Raw genomic sequence first — 20,335 nt, 5'->3', positions numbered from 1 at the left:
GAGGATTTTGTTTTTATAAAGTTTTCCTTTGTGTGACAGTCACATTGAAAATATGTAATATATTGTGGAAAAACTATATTCTCACTCACTCAGTCACTCAGTCACTCAGTCACTCACGAACGAACGAACGAACAAATGAACGAACAAATGAACGAAAATATGTGTTTAGAAGTTATTTTTCTTGAATGTCACAATGCTTCTTGGCCTAAATCTTGTACCAATAAAAATGGAAAACATTCATAGGGAAAGGTGTTGGGAGTGACTCACTACAAAAGTGACATGTTACAGTAACAGCTTTAAAAAATAGTTTGAAGTGTTGATAATGAATTTTGAGAAATGTTTTTCTAATTCCATGTTCAGTAACAGCACACTAAACACCCAAACGTAATTGTTAAAAGATGCAAGACGTGGGCATTAAAAGATGAAAATACTGTAAGTCATTTCATAAAGTATTTTTAAAAATTATTTAAACGTTAATTACAAAGACCAAAATTCCTGATTGGCCTTATAGACTCAATCAATTTATTTTCCTATTTAAAAAGCGTCATAGTCTTCAGTAATAATTTTTATTTATTTATTTATTTTTACAGAGAAATATATGTCTCTCCTTTTATTCTAGGCTGGATAAATGACCCAATAACTTGATTTAATTAAGCAACACATTTGGTTTTAGTCTTATCAAACCATCTGAGTTTCTATTTCTTTATCTAGTCACTGTTTTCTTTACATTTAGTCTTCCTATTTAAATATATAACAGCAACAATAAAAACTTTATTCTTTTAAGGTAACAAGTTTGTATGAATATTATTTTCAGTATAACTGGGGGGAAATCGATGAACGACAGTGCAGGGGCAGTACCCGGATGTTTGACGTCACATCTCGGCTTCAGAATCGTCTCTAGGACATGACTTTAGTGACCGAAGCTGTTTTTTGTGTGGCGTAACTAAAGGGTCACTCTATTCTAGCCATGCTGGCACGTTTCTGTAGCAGCAGGACAGTCTCTACTCTCCATGCTCTTTGCGGCAACCAAGTATAAACAGTTTTTATGGCCTTACAGAATCAGTCTGTAGCAACATGCTAACCGTGTTCCCATCGGCTAAGTCCCACTGACTGACGTTCTAACTCCTGTCTACGGTTCTGCAGGTTTCTCTCTACGGGCAGCTGCAAAGATGTCTGTCAACGCAAACAGACGGAGAGGTCCGCATCGCCAACATACTGAGGGAGAAGTTTCCATCCGCATCATCGCTCAAAGTTACGGATATATCAGGTAAACAAAAGTGATTGGCTGTTTTTAAAAGTTATTATAGGACAACAAAGTCTCCTGTCTCTCTTCACCCTTTAGGCAACAACGATTTGCAGATCTGTTTGGAAGTACCTGTCAATGTTTTTATTTCTTTTTAACATTATATATATATATTATATAACAAATATAATAGTTTTTAGTTTCAAATGGATGTTATGTCAGCAAGTGGAGCTCCGAACTAAAGCAAGTAGGCGTCTCCATTTATGCCTGTTCAAAATCCTGAAAAGGAGAGAGGAAAAAAAGAAGACATTTAAAATAATGGTTATTGACATTTGACATGTGATACGAAAAGTTTAATTCATTATTATTTTGCCCACAAATAAATGACACCTGAGTAAATATACTAAAATTTTGTCTTTTGTCGTACTTTTAAGGTAAAATGACCCAAACCCCATATTTCAGACATTCATGGATTAAAGTAAATCCTTCTCCGGTATTAACAGAATCAGAACAGCAGAAAGAAAGCAAAGCTAAGCACAAAGGATTAGAGAAGCAGTAAAGTTGAATTAATATTTTACATTAAAAACTGAAATCTGAGTATGACTAACCCACATTTTTGAAATTACCTTTAAAAGAAGATCAAAAGTGGATTTAACTTAGCAATATTGTATTTAGCAAGTAAAGGTCAATACAATATTAACCATATTTTTTAGACCCAGCTCTCTATTAACTATGCAATTTGTGATTGATTAATTGCTGTAACTCAGTCGTACCTTGTTTTTGTTTTTTGTTTTATCCTGTGATGTGCATAGGTGGTTGTGGGGCCATGTATGAAATCCACATAGAGTCCAGTGAATTTCAAGGAAAGAAAACTGTTCAGCAGCATCAGCTGGTCAACCAGGTAAAGCAAGAGAAAGAAAACACGCTAATATTCAGTTTCTATTCTCTTGTGTTTTTTTTAAACTGAACTGAAATGAAATGAAGGACCTCTAGAAGTTTTGACATTTTAACTAATTATGCTTTTTAACTCTCCAAAAATACAGCTTGCATCCTTTTTAAAGTTTTCTGCAACTAATGAAAATTTGGTTTTACTTTAATTTCTCCAAAAAAATATAACTTAGACCAGGGGTCAGCAACCGGCGGCTCCAGGGCCGCATGCAGCTCTTTCATGCCTGTGCTGCGGCTCTCTGTGGTTTTGTAAAATAACTATCATGTTCTGAGAATGTCGTGATGCCTTTAACACCGTTGGGTAGCGCGAGCAGGCAGGAGGAAGAGAGCAGCGTGAATGCACGCAGGGGGCGCGTCTGCAGCTATGAACGTGGACTAGAGTCTGTCATGAGAGGGAAAGGTTTTCTAAAAAGTCGTAATCATGTAGGGGGCACGTGAAGCGCCCCCCCCCCCCCCCCCCCCAGCCAATTTTTTCCTAGGCTAAAACCACCCATTTCCACGTGAAATTAATTAAATTTGCGTAAAGGCGCCCCTACTATCCTGTCAACTGTCTGCTATGATGACTGTATGTTGCGCTGTCTGTGTAGAACACGCTGGAGGGGGGGTTGCATGCGGGGGAAAGCAACTTGGAGCTGCAGAGGAGTGAACAGGTAGAGGGGCGGGTCTTAGATTCACCGCTTGTGATTCCAGACCCGCAACAAACTAACAGCTGCTTCCTAACAAAAAAATAGTTGTCATCTATAAAATTAATATACTTTATTGGGTTTACTGGATTTTAAAAAAATATAGAAAGGAGTCTGCATCAAAGGCTACACGTTCACAATGCAGGCTGAAACGACCCAATTCTGATTTAACTTTTGCCCCTATGCGACCAGTATCTGATCTTTTCATGACAGTCTGAACGACACAGATCCAATCTTTTCAAATGTGACCCAGGCCACTTGTGTATCCGACCCATACGTCATCAATACGCTACAAACGTCATGATTCTGCGTTGAAGTAGGCAGGAGCGAGAACATAAACATCAACCATGGCGGACGATGCTGCTGAGACCAGTCAGTGGAAAGGAAGCAAGGTCGCCAATTTGATTAATATTTGGGGTGACAGCTCTATTCAGGCCAAAGTCAAGGGCTCTTATCGCAACCGGTTGTTTTTTGAAAAAGTTTCCAGCGAAATGGCCGAGCGTGCTGTTGAGCCTTTCCCGCGATGACTTTTTTCCCCTTTTCCGACCGTGGCCAGAAGCGCGGGGGACCGAAGGCGGATCCTCCTTCAGGGTTCACTTCCCCGATTGGACCCTCAGATCATCCAGAGCGGGTTAATAAAGAGTCAATAGCGGTTCTGCTGGGGGAAGCCTTCTTTTATTACCGTTCTGCTTCCTCCGTAACACACATGAATGCGTGCCCCCAACACACTTCCGCTGCCCCCCCCCCCTCACTCCCTCCTGCACTGCACGCGCTCTCTCCTCTCTCTTACACACACGCGTGCGGCCCCAGCACATTCACATCCCCATTCCACAACAGTGGGTACAGACAATTCTGGCTCCAATACCTTCTTAAAATGAGAAGATTGTAATTGTGCTGGCTCCTTTGTGAAAATAAATGTAATGATGCAAAAAGAGCTCTACTTTGACAACACTGTTGTTGACATCCATTGTTAATGTTAGCTACCTCTGCAACCAACGAGTGACGTCGTTCACCGTTGAGTTCTCTTCTGCACATGCAGGTCACTTCTGGGTCATTTCACGGTCACACAGGAGATCACAAAAGTTTATTTAATTGGAAATGTGAACGGCCTTGCAAAAATATCGGATTTTTTCAAAAAATCGGAATTGAGCATTAAGCCCTGCAGTGTGAACGTAGCCAAAGTGAATTTATTTCCATCATCTCACTCATCAAACACCTCTGCATGTTTGACAAACGAAAATGTCTATTCAAGGTTGTGTAAAATGGACAAAAGATCAAAGGAAACATCATTTTAACATAACATTTTGAATCAATACAAGTATTGCCAAATGAACTATCGCGATATTTCGGGGAAACGATTTTTTCTTAGACCCCTAGTGTGGCGGCTTCCTGTGCTTTCATTTCTGAGGGAAACTGATCCCAATGGCTCTTTGAGTGGTACAGGTTGCCAGCCCCTGACTTAGACATTTCAGTATTTTACATGTTTTCTCATTATTTAATTGTTTTAAAATGTTCTTAAACTCCTGTATGTTGTTGGTATCTGAACACGTCTATTGTGTTTTACAAGATGCTCTATTGCTGGATTTTCAAAATTTGTATACATATCCTATTCTGATTCCACCCCGCTCCCTTTTTTTTGGTCCTTTTCAGGCACTCAAGGAAGAGATCCAAGGAATGCACGGTCTTCGAATATTCACTGGCGTTCCCGATCAATAGACAAAGTCCTTCAACTCTTGACGCACATTTTGTTCATCTTTTGTTCACACAAATGCAAAGAAATATTTGTTGCTAAATGAGTTTTATCATCTTTGACAACTGTACAGTGTTGGTAAAAATGTAAAACAGAGGTAAGATTACACAGATGCTGTTTTTTTTCTTCTGAAATAATATATTCAACTTGTAAAAGCTGCAACACGCACAAAAAAAGGCTTGGTAAAATGTTTCCTCAACATCAAGTCGCGTTGGAACCGTCCCTTTCACAGGGTTGGCAGTGATGCTCAGAGATCAAAAAGTATAAAGAAAAACTCTTCAGCAACCAAAGTAAACTGCCATTGTTACTAGTTAACAAATGTGGCTTTAAACTCGGGGGGGAGACATTATGAAACCATTTTTATGACAGTGCGATAATGGTGTATTGATGAATGTCAAAATAAAAAGCTGATTTAATTTTTGAAGGTACTTGCGTCTTTATCCTTAAACTTTATTGTTTTAAAATAATGTGTGTAATAATTGATGTGAGCTTGCTTAAACATCTGGCATATAAATAATTAATTATCTGTATTTGCTTCAATGGGTCACTGAAGCCCAGTGCTGCAGTTTTAGGGGGAAGGCAGCCCAAAGAGATTGTTAGTCTATTCTAGGAGGATATCCAAACATACTTACAGCCTCACTAAAACCAATATTTATAAAGTAATTCACATGCAGTAATATGTACCATTATTGTTTCAAATGGACACTTCCTGCTCTTCCTCCTTTATTTTGGTAAATTACACATATGTTACATTGCTGACTATGTCAATATCAGGAATTTGGAAGTTTTTGCGCTTTTTACCTGAAGGTGGCGTACTTTCTACCCAAACAAGAAAATGTTACTAAAAGGATTAAATATTTCTCTCTATTCTTTAAGTAGGCTATTGAATTTGGCTTGAGAGACTGTGACTTCTGCAGAAGGGGTGTTTCCTTTGAGTATTTTTTATTTAAAAAAAATGTGTTGAGATCGCGTCCTCCTCGACAGAATAATAAGCCCAGACTGAGTTTGCTTCGGGGGAAAGCAGCGCCTGTCTGCAGAGGAGCCTCACGCCACATCACTGACTCCCCGAGAGGCAGAGCAGCTGGTCTCCGTCATGGCTAAAGAAGGAGCGGACATGACAGAGGAAACCGAGTGCATGATAGACAAAAACTCCGCCAAAGATGCGGGGAACGTGCAAGCGCCCGGCGGTGGCAAAGAGATGCGGGCGGTGATGCTGGCAGGGTTTGGAGGTCTCAACAAACTCCGGGTGACCAAGAAGGCAATGCCCGAGCCTCAGGATGGAGAAGTAAAGATCCGCGTCAAAGCCTGGTAAATACGAGCCTCTGTCATGTGTTTCATCTACAGGCTGCAGTCGAGGACTGTTTTTTTTTTGTTGTTGTTTTTTTTTAACTCCCAGCCTGAAGACTGTAAAGCTCCTCACCGAGACATTTGCATTCATGAAGCCACAGGTCTTTTCCTCCTCATGGAGGATCATCAAAGCTCCCTTCCAATTGGTTTTTAGCATCTTACTGTCAAATTTAGTGTGTTTTTGCCCCCCTTCAAAGCGCCTTATTTTATATTGACTATTTATTTTTGTTTATTGTTGTTTCTGAGGTTTTTGCACGCTCACAAATAATTAATAATTAAAGTGCACTCCATCTTTTTCAGTGCAAAATATTTGTGGAATCTGGCCTTGTGTCCACAGAGGTCTAACCTGTGACTCGCTGCTGATAACAATGAAAGAATAGCTCGAATGTTGTCTTCATTTTTGAAGGGCTCAAATGTAGCTTTGTCAGAGGCAGCTTAGAAATTTGGAGGAATTGAATGTTTAATAACTGACTCGACCCTCATCTTTCTGTGTTGCAGTGGCCTGAATTTCCTGGATTTGATGGTACGTCAGGGGAATATTGATAATCCCCCCAAACCCCCTCTGGTTCCTGGATTCGAGTGCTGTGGAATAGTTGAGTCAGTGGGCGAAAAGACAAAGGGATTTGAGGTTGGTGAAATGACCTGAGTCTGCTCCAAAATTTGGATCCTAAATGAATATTTCTGTAAATGTGATGCACAAACATCACCCACCTCCTGTCAGAACTACCCTGAGTTATTTCTTTCAGATAGGAGACAGAGTTATGGCTTTTGTGAATTATAATGCCTGGGCTGAGGTGGTTTGCACGCCGGTGGATTTTGTCTACAAGATGCCGGATGAAATGACTTTTCCGGAGGCAGCAGCTTTCTCCCTGAACTTTGTGGCCGCTTATATGATGCTATTTGAGGTTGCCAATCTGCGAGAAGGGATGTCAGTGTTGGTCCACTCGGCAGGAGGTGGAGTAGTAAGTCATTTCTTGTGGGAATCTTCCTCAAAAAGAAATTAAGTCCTGACATAACTATTTCCAATGTTTCTCCAAATTGACAGTGTAAGTTAACCTGAAGAAGATATTTTACCTATCTTTTGTAAGTGTGCATACATCACTGAATTTCTTTAAACAAACTTCTCTTTCAGGGTCAGGCTGTGGCTCAGCTGTGTGCCACTGTACCTAAAGTAAGTGTTTTTGGGATCGCATCTTGCTTCAAGCACTCAGCCATCAAAGACTCTGTGACTCACCTTTTCGATAGAAATATTGACTTTATGCAAGAAGTCAAGAAGTAAGTATGCAAAAGGCATCCGAACGTACGTAAGAGAGTCCTCTTTTTGGTTTCTGATGAGCTGTTTTACTGCGTTCAGGTAGCTGCAGCCTTGCTCTCGAGCCCCTTAATGTAATAATATGAATGCAGCTGAGGGCAGAAGGCCACGCAAGGATGCAGATATTACCGGATGCCTCATTTGGGCTTGTGTGGCTGTGGTCTCCATGGCAACTCAGGGCTCATCTCTGAGAGCGGCTGCATTGTGTAGTGTGTGGCTCTAGTTGTGGCTGGAAGTAAGACCCTACATGTTGTGATAACACTAATACTTTACAATGAAAAAAACAACTGTCTTTTAAGTCCCAGGTTGGTTATATTTGTGCTTTGTGTTTATTTCCTTCTAAGCTTTGCAGTATCACACCATCAAAATAGGTTCATGTCCAATATCTAAACCAAAGTACATTTTAATGGATGAAAAAAGATCACAAAGAAAATTAAGTAATTAGCAAAACCTAAAACTTTCAGCTACAAATGGTATTTTTGTTTTTAAAATAGCTTTATTATATTTCAGTGTATAAGGATGATATAGAGGAATTTTGGTTCACTCTTTGTCTTTGTTCATTGAGGTTTGTAGGGATTTATTCATGCACAGATCCTTTAAGGTCAAGCCAAAGCCTGTTAGTCAGACTGTTTAGTCTGAATGGGTCATCGCAGTGCCCTGATTTCATCGACATTGTTTGGTTTTTTTACTCTTTGCTGTAGGCTTGCTGCTGAAGTATGAATCAATTTCCTGTGACATGATCCAGTTCCAGAGATGCTTTAGATGCTCTGTAAATGTAAAATTATTTGGCACAGACAGAGAACAAAGTTTCTTAATGCTTGGCTTCTGCTTGTATGGAAAGTATTTCCACTAAAGTCATCTCTGTCTAAAGTACAGACGAAGGTTATTTAACAAAAATGTAAAACTTTTTTATAGATAGAAAGAAGCTTCAGTGACTAAGCTGTTTGTACTGGAGATACAGAGGTAAAGAGGAATAGTTTGTCAGAATCCTTTGAGAGAGAGACAAAAAGGAAAAACAAAGTAAAAAAAAAAAAAGTGGAAAAGAAAATAGAAAAATGACCGACAGAGGACATATTAGCACATTTTTGGGTGTTCGTTGATGGCAGCGTTGTGGTTTGTGGCCAAGCACCTCAACATCAGTCTGCAAGATAGATTTAGGAACCTCTTCTGATCTGTTTTAAGTGCACCATGGCAAACCCAAGGTGATGTTTGGTATGGATAGAAGAAGCAAGCCTCACATTTATGTCGTTTTTAGTTTTCACTTTAATACTACTCCACTGTTATGTGAAGCAGTCCTATTTTTCAGAATTGCACAAGAAGGTCTAAAGGTGAGCTGGCTGAGACAGCCACCAATAAAAAAATGGTTTGCTTTTTTTTCAAAATCTTTGGACAAATCTTTCCTCTCTGAAACATGCGTCATGATGTGCATCGAACTTTGTTTCTCTAAGATCATTGGTGGTCTTATTCTTTCTTTGGTACTTGGTTTATTTGGGTTCTTATCCTTGCTTTATTTAGATATAAGCAATTAGTGTGTATTTAGTTTAAAATGTTCAGCTATTTTTAGCTGCTTTTTTTGTTGAAAAAAATGTGTGACACGCCACGTATAAAGTCACATGTGAAGCACTTAAGATTTTATTCATATCGTCTTGATTTGAAAGGTCTAGCTACATTTGTTATTTGTTAAGTGAAAGAGGACTAGATGTACTTTCACAGGATATGATTTGTAAATTTCACATTTTTGAAGGATTTGAACTATGAATATTTCGTAGTGACTAAAAGCCATCGGATGTTCCCTGCTTTTCTGTCTGCACATCAGCAGTAGTGGATTACATTGCATTTCATCTCTCTGGCCCTCACATTCTTCCCAGGATCAAGCACAAAGTTCAGTTAAATTAGTCTTTTTACAAAAGGCAAAAACCATGAGAATCACAAGACCAGAAAGCAGTTCAGCCAAGCAGGTGCTCAGATCAGGCGAGGCCTAAAGTAAGGATTTAAGTTTGACATACTTTAAATTCCTTATTCGTCTTTTCCTTTCTCAAGCACCATATTATTTTACATCTAATTCATTTTGTGTGAAATGTCAGCCTATAGCAGATCATATTTGTATGACTATAAAATAAGCCTAAGCAGAACGAAAAGTGTGAGATGTTACAAGTTGATATTGATATCTTAGAGAGTAAATGCTCTTATCTTATGAGGCCTTCATTACACGGAGCTGGCATCTTTTGCATGTAATGAGTCATAAGGGAATTTGTTTATGCTTTTTTTTTCCCATGTAATGCTTGATCTTATAGACACAAGAATTTAGTACAAAAAGTAAAAATGGGATTGACTGTTTTATTTGTTGAAAAAAACAGTATTATCTTGAAATCATCATCATATATACACATACATACAAACATATATCTGTGGATTAGATATTGATGTACATTGATGTGTAATACTTTATACTTTTACTAATTTGAACCTTAGTGGACACAGGAAAAGCTCCACAGGCACCAGAAAGTCTTATGGTTGATTAAACCATGTCACACACAATTGACGACTAAAATCCGTAATTACTTCGAGTTCAAATTGCCACTTAAATCAGGAGTATACTAATAAAAAACAGTGCATAAATAAATTGAACTTATGGAGTTTAATAAACAGTCTGTTTTTCTAGCCAACTGCTTACATTTTCTACAAAAGTTTTAAAATGAGACCAAATACATTTTGAAGGAAAAAAGCGATTCCACACCACCAGACTAAATTGTTTCTGCACAGTAATGCCGGTCATTTTATCCTTATGTGATGCTACATTAGGAAAAAAACACATTTTCCGTTCCGGTGCTTTGTGCAGGCCCTGAAGTGCACCTGTTGAAATATCATCTCTTATGCACAAAGACATTTTGTTGTGCACACAAAGTAATTATACATGGCACAATTTGTTAGATTATTTCTTAGAACACTGTGCAAATCAAACTAGTTTACAGTCTGATTGCTTCTTGCTGTGGTGTTTTTTTAATTCTTCTCCCAGGATTTCTCCCGATGGTGTTGATATTGTGCTGGACTGCCTGTCTGGAGAGAATACTGGCAAATGTCTGAGTCTGCTAAAACCACTGGGAACTTACATTCTATATGGTATGAAGAAGCAACACTTGTCTTCAGTATTACAATTTCTGACATTTTCTTATAATATATAGAATGGAGTATGGAACAAAGAGACACAGTCATGTCACTTTTTGCTAGAAATATTGATGCATTTTGAATTGTTAGCAAATTTTGTTAATGAATATTTAAGGTTTTCTTTTTTTATTTTGGAACATTCACTCAGATGCTTTCCTGCCATGGTTACGAGAGCAGATTATTATGTTAATACGCTTAAAGTCTTTGCTACAAGTTAAAACGCAACTACAAAAACTCAAACTGCAGGAAGGGAGTTAGTTAATGACATAAAGCATCAAACTTATGCATTTTTTGTTTTTGCTTGTTCTGGTTACACTAACAAGGTGTAAACTCTGAAGACTTGGAGGTGCTAGCTGATTCCCCCTTGCCTCACCCGTCCCTCGTCAGAGTTGTCTGTTACTGACTAGTCGCTTCTGCCCAGCATGCAACAATCCTTTATTCCTGTTTTTTCAGGCGCATCAAACACTGTAACTGGGGAAACAAAGAGTTTCTTCAGCTTTGCAAAATCCGTGAGTCAGAGATGCAGTTTGTTGTTAATATTTCAAGAAAACAATATCCCTCAACAAACCAGAATTTTTTTGTCAAGTATGTATACATAAATAAGTTGTTCTCAATTCACAGACGTTTTTGTGTTTTCCTATATCTCCAGTGGTGGCAGGTGGAGAAGGTGAATCCAATTAAACTTTATGAGGAAAACAAAGTTATTGCTGGATTCTCGCTTCTCAACCTCCTCTTCAAACAAGGAAGATGTAGTCTTGTGAAAAAGGTGATGGACAAACTCCTGTGTCTTTATACTCAGAAGAAGATCAGGCCTGTAGTGGACTCACTGTGGGCTTTGGAGGAGGTAAGAGAATAGGTAAAACATAAGGGGTGTGAGGATCTTCCCAAAGTTGTCAAACTGTTTTATATCTCTAAAAACAGTGTAAATATAGCCATATTTACTACTTACTGAATAAACTATTCTATTAGTTTATTCTATTAAATTTCATATTTTGGTCACACAGCTCGAGGAAACTTGATCAAAGCAATTACATGAGCATTTCTCTTTACTCATTTTAAACCTTAAACAAATTAATATCTAATTAAGGTTACTATTAGCAGCAAAAGACCTTCAAAATTATTGCCAAAAAAACACTTTTTTTGGCTTAAAATTAATTTATTTACGAATTTATGATGGAGTCTTTTCTAGATCACATTTTAGTGTTAAAAAGAAATTCTAATGCAAAAGTCTGTTTTGTAAATTGTGTGTTTTTGAGAAAATAGCACATTTCTTGTACTATATGAGGTCTTTTTATCTTGAAACTGTTGACCTTGTATAACTCTGACAGTTTTTTTTTCCACTTCATCAAATAATAATGTCTGGCTGGTTTAGAAGTGTGTGGGAGTATAGCAACTGAACTGTTCTGTTCCAACATCAAAACAATGCCTGTTGTTCTGAATGCAAAAAGTAATACATTTAACCTTGGGCTTTTTTCTTTCCAAATGATGATAAAAATTGGAGCAATATGTCTTGATCAGTTCCTGTAAGTCACCAATGATATTTTACTTTGCAGTCAGAGCACTGTCGATGAAATAAAAGCTCTTCTACTTTTCTTTTTTTTTCTCATGGGAAATGTCCCATGTATTGTTGTTATTAAACTTTGACAAATTTCTCAATCCATTCACTGAATTCATTGCCCGTGAAGAATCTCATTAGATGGGAGGTTGGTGTGGAATGTGGACAAAGGTACAGCCTGCCTCGCTTGTTAATGTGCCTGAAAGGAGAATTCATTGACTGATTGAGCATTAGTTTACACGTTGACCATGGAAACCTCACTTTGTGGGCTGAAGCACTGACTGGAAAAGCGCAGAGTAATCAGAGCTTTCCTACCACCAACAGTTTCATTAAGGAAAGTATCCCATCTGTCTAATTTGGCATTTTTGAATCAAGTTTGTGTCATTTACCTTATAAGAACTTAACTAAGACAACATAAAGGATCCAAACCTTGTTCCTGGTGATTGAGCTGCACATTTGAGACTGAATTTTTTTTGTTAAGATTAACCCTCCCCCTTCTTTTTTCTTAGAAGTTACTACTGAGCGATGCATAACAAGGATTATTGGCCTACTTTTGCAATGTGCTTTTGTTCTGTTTATTATTCAATGACTAAGCAAACTCAGTTGTTGGCATAAAAGTGTGTTGTTGTTGTTGTTGTTTTTACAGTTTTTTAGTTTTAAACCAAACCAAAAACCAAATTATATATTACACTGGGCATGATATAACTTTAATTAAAAGTAAAAAAGGATGCATAATGCTTGTGGTGTCAAAATTTGCAATGAGCTGACCCTACAAATCTTTCTTTCATTTTTTGCACGCTAAATGGGGAAACACAACATACAGTCATTATAAATGGGTTGTTGTTGTTGTTTAGGTTAAGGTATATTTGCTTGCTCCTTTTTAAAGCACACATGTTATTTTACTTTGAGGCCAAGCCCTGGTTATTCATATTTATATTACTAATATTATCATTTGATTTCACTTACAGATCATGTTAGTGTCTTAAAAACACCTTATTTTTTTGGCTGTCAAGGGCATTAAATCAAATCCATTCAAATCAATCTTTATCAATTTGACTCTTTTCATACCTTTTAACACAAAAGTTCTTTGTACCAGAATAAATGTAAAAATAGTGAATTGTCTTAAAATCCTTTAATTATTTGGTTGATTAATTGGTTTCTAGCACAGGTCATGTTAGTGAGAAGTGTCTTATTTTCTTAAGCTGCCAAATAAGCAGCTGCACAACATCAAATGTATTCAAATATTTATTTATTTAGCGCTTTTTAAACCTGGTAACAAAAAATTGCTTTACACCAGAATATATAGTATAGACAAGTATTCAAAAAATAGAGCTGACTCCACCACACACACATACACCCACCCCCATAACATATTTTCTAGGCTCATAGTTTGGACTGTAGTTTAAAATTAGATATTTTTTGTATACTTATTCAAATGCAAAAAATTTACTTGGTGATCACTTGTTGAATCAAATAAAAAAAGGACATTATGTATGGATTTGCAGGTAAAAGAGGCCATGCAAAGAATTCATGACAGAGGAAATATTGGAAAACTCATCCTGGATGTGGAAAAGTCTCCCACTCCCCTGGTAAAAAATAACCCATTCATTCAATCACACGTCTGCCTCTTTGTTCTGTGTTGGTTACTCAGCAAAGACGTGTGTGCTGAATTTTTTTTATTCCACTAGATGGCCAGTGACAGCACTGAGACCAGTGAGGCAGGAGAAGAGGAAGAGGAACCAGAGGGAGATAACGACAGCAAGGAGCGAATGCCTTTCATCCATTAGATTGAACAAACATGCCTGAAAGACTCAGAGGACCACAGCCCCCCCACCCCTAAAAAGTGTGTGTATTTGTCTGCATGTGCTGCATGCATTAGTAGATGTGCAGCACAAATTAGTGCCTGTTTGTCTATGTGCCTGTCAAATGGTCGTTCAAGCAAAGGGTAGAGGAAGAGTAGCAACCTGTTTGTTGCTGATAAAGTCCGTTAAAGATTGATTCTGAAGTCAGTTTTACAGTCTCTGCTGTACAAAGATGCTGTGTGAATATGTTTGCATTGTAGTGTTTACTGCATTAGCAAATAGTTTTCTTGGAGCAATCCCAGATGGAAAAGCAGAAAATGCATCAGAAGTTATCCGTTTGCTAATTTCCTGGTAAAATGCACACAAGTTTTTGGATGAAGCAAATCAAAATTCAGCTTTCAAATCGCTCAATTGGTAACAGTTTGATAGTTGTAGCAAACATTTGAAAAAGGTTGAGGAAACAGCTCCAGTGCCTTAATGTGTCTTAGCAAAGGAATCGCTCAGTCATTGATGTGCCAACTAGTAGCCGGATGCATAAAAGGTTTTCCATGCTAAAGCCACATGTATATTTTTTCATGGACTTCTCTTAAAGTATTCTAGAAGGAAGGACGTGTGGATCGATACACTTAAAGTTTTTGCATGAATCCGTTTTAGATATTTATTACATTAAAACATAATTTAATTGTAGATGCCATAAATACATATAGCTGCATGTTAGATGCTTGTTTTACTAAAATATCTAAGTTGAAGTGAAATGATCCAACTGTTCATCTCTGTCTCTTTCACGATCATCCTCAAGCAAACTTTTTGTTCAGTGGCCTCAACTTTAAACCTTTTTTTCACTTAAGAAATAATGACACTTGTTTGTCTTCTGTTGAAAACCTTTTTACAACTGGAGGTCAGATTGCTCTTGTTGCTTTATTCCCCATCCAGCCCCATCAGCAGCTTTTGAGAAGTCGGTGGTCCCAAGGCCATTAGACCAAATAGACAGAATTTCTTTTTTAATTGACACTAAATTGTTATAATTATATTACTATGCCTTTTTAATTGAATTCACATACCACTAGTAAAGGGGAACCTGTGTGTAGAAATGTGCACAAAGTTTTTAGTTCCAGCTTCTAGCAATTATAAGAAAACCAGTGCCTTTAAAAAACAAAAGAAGTTACCGGTAATACTACAAATCCTGCCAGTGTAGAATTTATATTAAATGTACAACAAGGATATTTTTGAATAAAACATATAAGCTAATGTCCAAACAAAAACACAACATAGAATTTGGTTAAACTATCTTTAAACTAGAAATGACCCATAAAACACAGATACAGGAGAAAGTGCCAAACAGATTTGTATAGATGGAGCCCAATATTTGAACATTATATTATAAATTTACTGCACCATATTTTCTCAACAGTGAGGAGGCTGTTGCAAAACTACCCTGTGACACAACCTGTGTTTTAGCACTCTGTTGTAACAAGGATCTTGTTTTTGGGTAATTTCCTCTTTTGATTCCACCTAATGCAACCAAATAACTGCACACTTTGCTCTTCAGCATTACTAAAGCTACCAAACCGTACATGTTTTATTTATGCTCTTTTCCCAAACTTATAGTACCAGGTATTTTAACAATTTGAAACAATAGAGAGCTCTACTGCTTTTTTCTATGTCAAGTTGAATAAAAACCTCTTCTAAACAACTAAATGTCATTTTAACACAGTCGCGGGATGGAAAGAAGACCTGAATGCATTGAGACTGTAAACAAAATGAAGACTTGCAGAGGCAGATGGTAACTGCCTCTGATAACTAAAATCCAAACAGGTCACAGAGAAACAAGGAGGATTTTTAGTCTCACATTAAAACTGGAAAATGAGGAAATAAAAAACGGTGGTTTATTTGTGATTGATTATGCAGCTTACAGATCAACAACAACCCCAGATGCATCACATTGATATTCTGTAACACTAAAATTAATATAGTGAGACAAAATGCATAACTACAGATCAAAACTGAAAACTCAGAAATCTACAAACTTGAATACTTTACTTTTTAAATTGATTCTAGAATTGTGTAGTTTAAGAATGAACAAAATAGCTTTTTTTCTCAGAACCTTCAAAAACAAATGCCTTGAATGCCTTCTTTCTCCAAATTCAGGGTATTCTGACCACTGTGAACTGCAGGAAAGACTCAGTTTATAACCCCAAAGCTGAACCCCAAATTTCCATTTAATATTTTACTATTTCCCTGGTTTGGCATAGATTGGAAAACCATAGATTATTGCTATTTGACACCGAAAAGAAATGTAAAAAATGTTTTGCGTTATTTGCAAAAACTCAGACATTTGAAAATAAACTTCTATTCATGAAAGTTAGTAAAAAAGTAAAAAAGCTGAGACTGTGTTGCAGGTCAAAATGATAAAATGACCTCGATCTAGATATAACACTGACACACTTGAAGTTTAATGCCTTTACCATCACAACTGGTTTCTCCAGAGAGGAAGTTGAATTTTCTGCGTGTGTGCTGTGTGTTCCCTTATCAAGGACAGCGCTAATGTGTGTGCAAACGTCTTTCAGTGTTCTCACCAAATGTCTTTGCTGTGTAATTTTTGTCACAGCTTTTGTTGTGTACTCTCTATTTACTTTGAATAAAATGTATCTGCAAAGTATAATGTGTGTTGTTTTTTTTTATCTCACATGACACCTTTTTTTCTTCTTTTATCCTTAAATATTACAACAACAACAAAAATTATCCTTAAATATTACATAAAAAAAATTATTTTCTTGTTTATTTAAAAAAAGGCCCCCCTAGAAGGTTTATGTCAAAATCTTGTCCTTTTAACCATGAGCACTGGATATTGAGAATTTGGCTCAATTGCATGGCAAGCTGACAAAGCATCTGAGGATGCCAGTTTGCTCATTTCCTGGTAAAATAAAATTAGCAAAATGCAACCAATAATATGGAAAGAAAAGATCCAATTAAAAAAATAATGTTTCCACTGTAACTGTTGATTTCTCTGCTGGAGTTTGAGGGTATTGTGGTTTTTAATAACCATATGAAAACTCAACAAAGTGACTTTCTTTTCCATTTTTGACTCAGAGTTTGGTGTCAGTTGTGCGTCTTATGATCTATGTTGGCGTAACATTTACTTTTCTAGTTTTGGAATACTCACACAGCTTTATCTTTTTTTCTAATATATATATTTATTTCTTGTTTTCTTAACACATTAACAAATGAAAACTCATCCACAGAACAAGAAAAAAACAAGAAACATTTTTCCCAAGAGTACAGGGACAAATTACACTTGCAAGAATTCATAATAAACCCATTCAAAAAATATATTAAAAAAAATATGAAGTTGAAAATAAAATAAATACGTTGTTACTTTAAATGTTAAAGCACAAATACTTTCTTAATAATTGTGCTAATGTCTAATCTGTCAATAACAGAAAAGGTTCCCAGGTCTTAACAAAGAAATCATCTTTGTGATGCAGTCAACAAGTCATATAATCTAGGTAGACATAGTTTAATACAACTTTCTGCCATTTTGACCTAAAGGGAAACAGGTTTATCTCTTAAGATAATTTCATTTTCTTTATAAAGCAAACAAAATATTCACAAAATGATTTTTTAAGGATCATTAAAAGTTATCTAAGTTCTTAAGTTACTCATTAATTACATTTCTATTGTACTTTGTAACATATTAGTTGTTATTAATAATAAGAAATTGCATTGTTTGCTTTCCGTTAGAAGATTTTTGTTAAAGTAAAGCCACACATTTGTTGCAAACATTTCACGAGAGCATCAGTCAAGCAGTCAATACGTTTGCTGTTAGTTTGGAAATAAACAGGTATGCTGCTCAGTGCACCTTGTTCAGAGTAAATATTTATCTAAAAATAAACCCCACACAGGCAAACCATTTTTTGCCTCCACCCTTTTGCCACCCTCACCCCCTCCTGATGTTTGGGCAAACACAAACAGGGTTGGAGCCACTGGAGGGAGAGAACCCAGACAGGCATACACAGGGGTAGTATAAAGATATATTCCTCTCCAGTGTCTTTCGGTTCTTTTTACAGCAGTACATGGTGTGTACCAGAGTCATGGCTCATCTAGCTGCGCCTGTCCTCCTTCTCAGCTTTTCCTTGCTTTGCTGCAGCAGTCCATCTCGTACCAGGAAGGCCATTTCTCCCAGACAGGCTGGAGGTATAGGCTTAAGCCACTTATTCTTCATGAATCCATGTTTGTCGGGGCTGATTTGATTGTTTTCTTGTCGGCATGCAGCTGAGGATGATGATGTAAAGTCGCAGATTGAGAAGTTGTGGCAAGAAGTACATTTACTGAAGGAGAAGCAGGCGTTGCAGACAGGTAAGACCCTGAACATTTGTGAATGAATAAATTAGGACAGTTGGTAAAATGCTTGAATCATATATAAGATGCTATTTATAATGATTACTAATGCTGTCATGCCAAACCATATTTTAGAAATTAAGAGTAATAATTAATTCAACTAAATCTATCCTCAACTTTTTTTTGTTTATCACCACTGGAGGGCAGCAGCACACATTATTTAAGTAAAAAGCAGTTAACTGAACGTCACATTGGAAAATGTGAACACAATTGGTTTCAGATTTATTTTGGATAATTTTGTAACTAATGAGTAAACGGTGTGTCAAACAACAATATTACAGCTGAGTTCTCACCTAAAAGAAGTTATATGTGTTTCCAGTGTGTCTGCGGGGCATCAAAGTACACAGGAAGTGCTATCTTACAATTGAGGAACCCAAGCATTTTCATGATGCAAATGAGGACTGCATCGCTCAGGGAGGAACTCTGGCAACGCCACGAGACATGATGGAAAACGGCGACTTGAGAAATTATGCAAAGAGGAGTGCCCCAGGATCAAGTGAGTTTTGGATTGGTGTGTCAGACATAGTGAAGGAAGGTCAGTATGTTGATGTCAACAGCATGCCAGTCAGCTACTTCAACTGGGATCGCTCCAAGAAGCAGCCCACAGGAACGAAGAGGGAGAGCTGTGTTGCTCTTTCAGTGGCAGCACAAGGAAAGTGGCAGGACGAGGTGTGCCGCAGCCTGAAGAAGTACATCTGTGAATTTGTAATACCCTGAAAGAGGCAGCACTGAGTCATTTGGGATTAACAAAATGTAATTATTATTAAAAGTTAACATTTTTCAAAACATTTTAACTTTGATCTATGTATTTCTTAAAATTTCAAGCCACTTTTTTCTGTTTGCCTGTATGATTTCCAGTTTTGGTGACGTCTGTACAGAACATGACGTTACTGCTTAACATGTGAACCTGACTGTGGAAGATCAACACAAAGGAAACAACAATACATAGTGACTTGAGCTTTAACAAACTTAACCATGACTTGGAGAAGCAAAACCTGAAATATGACAGAACAAAAGAGTGACAACAAAAAATGGTGCAACCAAAACCATGGTTGAGTGGTATTAAATGAAGAAATCAGTTGTATTATTTTAAGACAAACCCTGTGTGCTCACTGTGCAGTGGGGGAAAAGCTACAACAGAAACTGAGCAAGAAAATTTAGGCACAAAAATGATTGAAGAACAAAACCAATAAATCTAAACCGAAAGGATACAAATTCTCACAGACGTTGCTAATCTGGAGATAGATGTCTTTAATTTTAAGAAAAAATGGTTTTAGAATACACCCACTGAACTGTTAGAATGATACATAACAACAAACCCATTAAAAAAAAATTACTTTTATGGACCGTATTGAAGACAAAGAATATTTAAATAGCATGCTTTAAAATCTGTATCTGATATTTTAAAGATATCCAAACATTACATCCATTTGGTAAAACCCATTTTAAAAATTCCATTATAAAAAATGGAACTGACATGACAAGTTTTTTTTTTTGCTAAGTTTACTATTATTTTTGTTTTGATTGTTTGAAATAAAGCATTTCTGAATTCAAATTCCTTTGGTTATTCATTTTGTCTGTTTTTTTTTTGTTTTTATGATTTTTTCCTGCCTTTTCTGTAGTAAAAAATAACCCACCAAAAAGTTAGTTCTTTCTTAACCTTGGAGTTGGGTTATTTTTAATCTATAAAGTTATTAGTGTATACAACACATTTAACCTATACTTAATTATCTTGCAAGAACTACAAGGAATCTGGAAAACTTTGCTTGCACTGTTCAATACCCAGTCACACTATTTTTTGTCTAAACATGTCCTGGACTGATATTAGCTCTGTTGAATCCAATCGTATCGTTCATAATGAACCACCATTGATTATGAATCATATCAGCAACCACAAATTATGAAATGAAGCAATTCGTTTAAATAAATCGTTATGCTCCTAATTGACATGAATGAAAAATGTATTTAAATGAAGAGGAAAATCATTCAGTGACAAATGTTCTTCATATAGATGAAATGACCTCGTATTAATGAGCTTTATATTTTTCTTGTTAAGAAAATACATTTCTTAATTGACTGTACACACCTTTAACAATGCCATATCTGCAAAAGCCAGTGAAAACAGACATATT

General features: G+C 36.7%; 3 protein-coding genes across 3 annotated transcripts; all 3 read left to right on the top strand.

The window, feature by feature from the left end:
• Positions 1-853: 853 nt before the first annotated feature.
• On the top strand, positions 854-5,041 carry bola3 (bolA family member 3). Its single transcript, XM_004066993.4, has 4 exons — positions 854-1,030; positions 1,144-1,267; positions 2,056-2,144; positions 4,525-5,041. Exons 1-4 carry the CDS (start codon positions 968-970, stop codon positions 4,588-4,590), a joined length of 342 nt encoding a protein of 113 aa, XP_004067041.1. The 5' UTR covers positions 854-967; the 3' UTR covers positions 4,591-5,041.
• A 101-nt stretch (positions 5,042-5,142) lies between these two features.
• vat1l (vesicle amine transport 1 like) lies at positions 5,143-16,464 on the top strand. The gene is made up of 9 exons (XM_004067103.4): positions 5,143-5,932; positions 6,470-6,599; positions 6,718-6,933; positions 7,104-7,246; positions 10,300-10,403; positions 10,902-10,957; positions 11,098-11,292; positions 13,509-13,592; positions 13,692-16,464. The coding sequence occupies exons 1-9, from the start codon at positions 5,718-5,720 to the stop codon at positions 13,788-13,790; spliced, it is 1,242 nt and encodes a 413-aa protein (XP_004067151.1). The 5' UTR covers positions 5,143-5,717; the 3' UTR covers positions 13,791-16,464.
• A 1,274-nt stretch (positions 16,465-17,738) lies between these two features.
• Positions 17,739-19,525, top strand: clec3a (C-type lectin domain family 3 member A). The gene is made up of 3 exons (XM_004067104.4): positions 17,739-17,999; positions 18,078-18,161; positions 18,523-19,525. Exons 1-3 carry the CDS (start codon positions 17,879-17,881, stop codon positions 18,918-18,920), a joined length of 603 nt encoding a protein of 200 aa, XP_004067152.2. The 5' UTR covers positions 17,739-17,878; the 3' UTR covers positions 18,921-19,525.
• Positions 19,526-20,335: the final 810 nt, after the last annotated feature.

Source organism: Oryzias latipes, chromosome 3, assembly GCF_002234675.1.
Source record: "Oryzias latipes chromosome 3, ASM223467v1".
Taxonomy (NCBI): domain Eukaryota; kingdom Metazoa; phylum Chordata; class Actinopteri; order Beloniformes; family Adrianichthyidae; genus Oryzias; species Oryzias latipes.
Note: the sequence above shows the minus strand (reverse complement) of the source record. Positions and strands in the feature narration are given on the sequence as shown.

Excerpts from the sequence above, each read along its gene's own strand:
- vat1l (XM_004067103.4), top strand. The coding sequence starts at position 5,718 with ATGGCTAAAGAAGGAGCGGACATGACAGAGGAAACCGAGTGCATGATA. Across the intron at positions 11,293-13,508 it reads CACTGTGGGCTTTGGAGGAG|GTAAAAGAGGCCATGCAAAG; the intron begins GTAAGAGAATAG and ends ATGGATTTGCAG. Across the intron at positions 13,593-13,691 it reads AAAAGTCTCCCACTCCCCTG|ATGGCCAGTGACAGCACTGA; the intron begins GTAAAAAATAAC and ends TTATTCCACTAG.
- clec3a (XM_004067104.4), top strand. The coding sequence starts at position 17,879 with ATGGTGTGTACCAGAGTCATGGCTCATCTAGCTGCGCCTGTCCTCCTT. Across the intron at positions 18,000-18,077 it reads TTCTCCCAGACAGGCTGGAG|CTGAGGATGATGATGTAAAG; the intron begins GTATAGGCTTAA and ends GTCGGCATGCAG. Across the intron at positions 18,162-18,522 it reads GAAGCAGGCGTTGCAGACAG|TGTGTCTGCGGGGCATCAAA; the intron begins GTAAGACCCTGA and ends ATGTGTTTCCAG.
- bola3 (XM_004066993.4), top strand. The coding sequence starts at position 968 with ATGCTGGCACGTTTCTGTAGCAGCAGGACAGTCTCTACTCTCCATGCT. Across the intron at positions 1,031-1,143 it reads ATGCTCTTTGCGGCAACCAA|GTTTCTCTCTACGGGCAGCT; the intron begins GTATAAACAGTT and ends ACGGTTCTGCAG. Across the intron at positions 1,268-2,055 it reads CAAAGTTACGGATATATCAG|GTGGTTGTGGGGCCATGTAT; the intron begins GTAAACAAAAGT and ends TGATGTGCATAG.